The sequence below is a fragment of the Lontra canadensis genome, unplaced genomic scaffold, assembly GCF_010015895.1.
Source record: "Lontra canadensis isolate GAN:19392208 unplaced genomic scaffold, GSC_riverotter_1.0 scaffold87, whole genome shotgun sequence".
NCBI lineage: Eukaryota > Metazoa > Chordata > Mammalia > Carnivora > Mustelidae > Lontra > Lontra canadensis.
In genome coordinates, this window is record NW_022631081.1 from 6,660,689 (window position 1) to 6,665,972 (window position 5,284).

Consider the following 5,284-nt stretch of genomic DNA (forward strand, 5'->3'; position numbering starts at 1 on the left):
TCCTGAAATAAGGAAAACTAGGCTTTCTTTGCCTTTATTCTCAACATAACCCAGGGAGCATCCCAACAGGTGGGCAGCCTTCTACTGCATGGACTCTGCCATTCCAGGTGGCGGAGCAGACAGGCTACGTTCCCTTCCAGGATCCTGTGCTCAGGACTGGCCAAGGTTCAGTGTGCCCCATGGATGATGCTCTGGGTTGTGAGATGTTATGTGAGAATCCAGACCTTTGAGGAGTTGGCTTGTAATACTTGCTAGGTATCTGAGATTTCAGTTGTGAAGTTATGGAGATGGAAAATTTGAGGCCTTGAGGCTAGGAATCCTCTTATGATCCAAGAGAGTATGGTAGATTCTGCATAATGGCTGGAAAAGGGAGAGCACGTCCCAGAAAAGTTGGGGGAATGGGGTCCATGGATAAGGCTCTGCTATAACTGACAGTACTCAGGGTCCATGGGCACCCCAGATGGATTTTTCTGAGCCCACAGAGTCTGTGTTCTGTTCACCCCCCCCCAGTCAGAGTCTGTGTCCTGCTCATTCCCTATACATTATTAGAGCTTCTGTGAGGTCAGGCTGTAGGACATACAGATCAGGAACACCCCCCCAACCCCTTACGTGCATGTGTCACTGCCCCTGTGAAGTTCTTGATGATTCCAAATTTGAGGCCACCATCACTCGCATAGGAGAGAAGAAACGTGGGATTTCACATGAAATTGTTACCAAGGTGCAGACTGAGTCCCTATGCTTGTACTTGGGACAGCATGAAGGGCCATCCTTATTTCCAACCTCATTCTCCAGATCCAACTGTGTTATCAGGAACTGTTTTACTATTTCTTGGCTTCATCATGAGGAGAGGCTGATAAACTTTGTTATAGAGCTGATACAACCAAATGTCACTCAGAGCTCCTGGTCCATGGGCAAGTGTAATAACGTACTCTCTAGCCTTATTCCTGTCTCTATCCAACATTCCCATGTTCCTGTCTGGGATCAAACGCACCTCAGATTATGGTTTCTACTGTTATGTGTTCTACTGAGATCAGAAAACTTCATGCTTTAGGTTTTGTGGATGTTTGTGAGGTGAATAAAAAATAGCATTTTATAGGTATTGGTCTCCCAATGCAATAGAATTACTTTGTTTCCAAAAGCAAAATAACCCTCATAATTGCTGGGTGACAATGACAAGAAGGGCTGTGGGTCAGGATATGTGACCCAGGAGAACATGGTGATCCTCTGCCCAACCCCCTACATGCACCCTGTTGCCATTCTGGGCTTTACTGAGAATTTCATGTTATCTGAAATCTAGAGATATTCAGTTTATTTCTTTATCCTGAGATTTGATGAAAGACAACACACATACATTGATGTGATAGTAGGTGGAATCCCTTTTTTTGTGTGCAAGACTTTTGGCACGTTGAACATGTAGGTAACGTGCTAGAGCTCATTAGGTTCATATGCCATATATGGATGATGGAGTGCTTGGAATTCTTTCATGTTCAGGAAGGGAGCAGGACAAAGGACAAAGATATTAGGATAGTCATCAAGATGAGTTATATCTATGATCTGCTATTGAATATGGATGCAAGCTGTTCTTTATAGTTTATGTTAAATATAAATATATAAATATATACTTATTTCTCATCTCTTGAATATGAATATATATTTACATTTATATATTTATATATATTCTCTTTGCCTTCCGTGGTGATGTGAGTGTATCAGGTAATGAAGAGCCACTGACTGACACTCAGAGTTCCAAAATACATGTTTTTTCCATCATTACAAGTGGAAACCCATCTCCCCAAAGAATGAGGAGGACATGGCTGAGAGACCAGGGAAAGGGCTGATATTCGGGGTTTTGAAATAACAGGAAGAGAGAAGTTGGGTGCCAGAGAGCAAGGGGTAGGGCTGCATGAAGGATGGGGCCAGAGCATGAAGGCCTCTTTGTGAAGTGCAGGGTTTTGGTTTTCTGCCAAGAGCAATGGGAGTGTCACTAGAGGGAGTACCTGCCTGAGCTCAGTGAGTAAGATCCCTATGCCTGCCCTTAGGAGAGAGTATCTGAGGAAAGCTGGCAATCCTCCTCACAGGAATTTACTAGAAGGCCTTGGAATCTGGATTATTGGAGAACATGTGCACAGTGAAATCTGAGCTATAACCCTGGGGCACTGAGGAAGGGAAAATTTATGGAACCAACTAGTCAGACATTGAACACATCTGGAAAACAATAACATCCCACATTTAACTTCTACTAAACTAAGCAAAACATCAAAAAATATAAGTAAATTTTTTTTAATATAAAGAAATTTTATGACACCTAAGACAAACTCCTGCCAAGAATATATGACACAGATAAGTAGAACCTATAAACTTGGGATTATGAACTCAATTCCTCTTGATGGGTAATTGTGAACCCAACAAAATCCATTATTTGTATTTATTTCTTCGCCCACCATTAAATCAAATGTAATCTCCATCAACACATTCAAGGCAATATTTTCAAATGTTTGCTGCATTGTCCTTTTTGAAATATGACACTGAGTGCTTATATTCCTACACAATTCCCTGTCTATGCCTTTCCTAGAAAGAATCCATACAATTTCTTCAAAGCAGCTCAGGTGTCCCCCCATTCAGGTGTCCCCCCGCCCGACCTGATGCACACCTGGGTCACTCAGCATTATCTAGAATGTCCTCTAACTAACTATATATGCATATATTTACACATCTTATGGACTAGGGCTCCGCATGGAGTGAGAACTTACAGGGAGCAAGCACTGCATCAGAATCCTAGAACAGGTGTCACCGAGCATTGTAAGTTCTCTTTACACCACTTAGCTTTTATGAAACATTTACATAAGTACCTACTTTTACAGATAAAAGAAATCTGAAGTGGATTTTCAGTTTTATATTAATAGAAAAAAGAAAGAAAAGCCAAACTAACGTTCAACATTTGTTTTTCAGGGAGACTCTACAAGATAATGCACCACTTAGAAAGCTGGAAGGGAGCCATCCAGCTCCTTCCCTGGCAACTACACACGAGCCTCTCAGTATCAGGACACCAGCACTTTGAACAGTTATCATATATCATGTTATCATATTTGCTTTATCTCTATTTATTTTGTACATCTGACAGCAAAATGTATCCTTAGGTATTAGAGAAGCCTAGGAAAGCCTTTTTGAGTCTGGAAACATGCAAAAGTTTGTGCATATAAATTAATGTTAATTGCTTCTTTGTCTCATGCCATCGTGGCTTACTAAAGACCCTTGGAATGATGTATTTTCAGAGGGCAGAAGAAAAGTACTAAGAATTGTACGATGGATGTGCATATACACAGGGAATTGAGGAGCTGCAGAAATCAGCTGGGCGCTCAGGGTTTTGGGACAGAGGGACAACTTGCGACCAGCAGGGAGAGCTGTGGGAGTGCCCTGTGATCCTTATATGGCGGTTTACTGGGGGTACATTCACTCAAGGGAAATGACCTGGGGACTGGGACCTGCTCTCCTTGATGGGGACTCAGCAGCTGTGTCTTCTCTGGTCTGGCAGAGTCCCCTGAGAGGGAGCTGTATGTGGTCTCAGCAGGTACTTCCCGGGGGTGAAACCAAACACCATCCTCCTCAGTGTGTGGTGTGAACTAAGCTCCACCACCAGGGCTCAGGGAGGAGCTGGGCTGTCACTGGGTGGACATCATTTGCATGAACAGCCCCTCCTGTGGCAGAGGGTAGAGGAGAAAAGGAAGCTTGGGGCAGACCAGCCCATTGTGGGGACCAGGGTCTGTGTCACAGACCAGGGTCTGTATCACCATGTCGCCTGGATTCCTGTCCTCTTCATGCTCCTGTCTCTCTGCAAAGGTAGAAAAAGGCCTCAGGACACAGGGGGCCCCATATGACATTTTCCATGTTCAGGATTTTGAGGCTTTTTGTTTTTTGTTTTCTGTTTCTTTGTTTGTTTGTTTTGTTTTTCCCACTTATAATTTCATCGCCCATGAGTGTCTGTATTTGCAGGATCTTTGTCCCAGCCTGTGCTGACCCAGCTGCCCTCACTCTCTGCATCTCCGGGAACAACAGTCAGACTCACCTGCACCCTGAGCAGGGACATCAGTGTTGGTAGTAAAAACATGTACTGGTACCAGCAGAAGCCAGGGAGCCCTCCCCAGTATCTCTTGTACTACTACTCAAGTACAGAGCTGGGACCTGGGATTCCCAGTCGCTTCTCTGGCTCCAAGGATACCTCGGCCAATGCAGGGCTTCTGCTCATCTCTGGGCTGCAGCCTGAAGACGAGGCTGACTATTACTGTGCAGTCTGGCACAGTGGTGCTGGTCACAGTGACACACACAGATGGGGAAGTGGGACAAATACCTCAGCCTGCTCAGACTCTTGTGCTATGACTTTCTTCCAATTTAAAATAACTAGAGTTCACACTGACTATACTTGGAAGTAACTTGTAGATCAAGATATCTTTCTACCCAGTTTCCTATGCAATCTAAGTGATCTCTCAGAGGAAAAAAAATTAAAAAAAATACAACTAAAAACTCATAGTAATGCAGAAATTTCACCTGCTGATTGAAAGTGTGAAAATCAGAGCCTATTGAGCTGGCATTTGCTCCCTCTTTATAAAGACACAAACTTTCCTTAGTTTTCCTGCTCAGAGCCGAAAGATCATCCCAGCAGGCAGATAGTTCTCCACAGCCTGGACCCTGTTCCTCCAGGGCTCAGAGCAGAGACCTTCCTTCCCTCCAGGCTCCTGTGCTCAGGGACGGCTAAGCAGCTCTGTGTCTCAGGAACAAGGCACTAAGGATGGTGCAGATCGAGGACTCAGAACAGGAGGCATTCCAGGTTCACAGCTGGCCTGACACAGGGGCTGGGAATCTATCACTTGAGCTGCGATGTCAGGAGAGGGTAGTTAGCCCTGGGAGGAACTGTGAGTATCAGTTAGCAGACTTCTCTGTGGGACTTGTGAGGGTAAGAGTAAGACTCTAGCATTGCTATAAAATGCTGAGACTACTCTAGGGAAGGTGGGTAAAGTAGATCCCACAGATGTGAGGGACACACAGCTGACCCTGTCAGAGCCAGTGTGCACCCCTGCAGCAGATTTCCTGAACCCACAGGTCCTGGCTGTGTCCTCTTCCCCTTTCCTCCCACAGTGGGGCTTTTCAGGGATCCACACAATAGGGGGGCTATGGAGCACCATGAACAAATCTCCCCCACCAGTGCAAAAAGGAAGTCCACCCCGTGAGTCTTTCCAGGAAGATGTCCTGCTATTTGTGAAAAATGGTTGGAACTGCAAGACATTATGCT

General features: G+C 44.8%; 1 gene segment (V, D, J or C); it reads left to right on the top strand.

The window, feature by feature from the left end:
• The first annotated feature begins 613 nt into the window (after positions 1-613).
• Positions 614-4,427, top strand: LOC116882706. The segment is given in 3 exon segments: positions 614-718; positions 3,705-3,837; positions 3,991-4,427. Coding segments are annotated over 3 exon segments (675 nt in total).
• Positions 4,428-5,284: the final 857 nt, after the last annotated feature.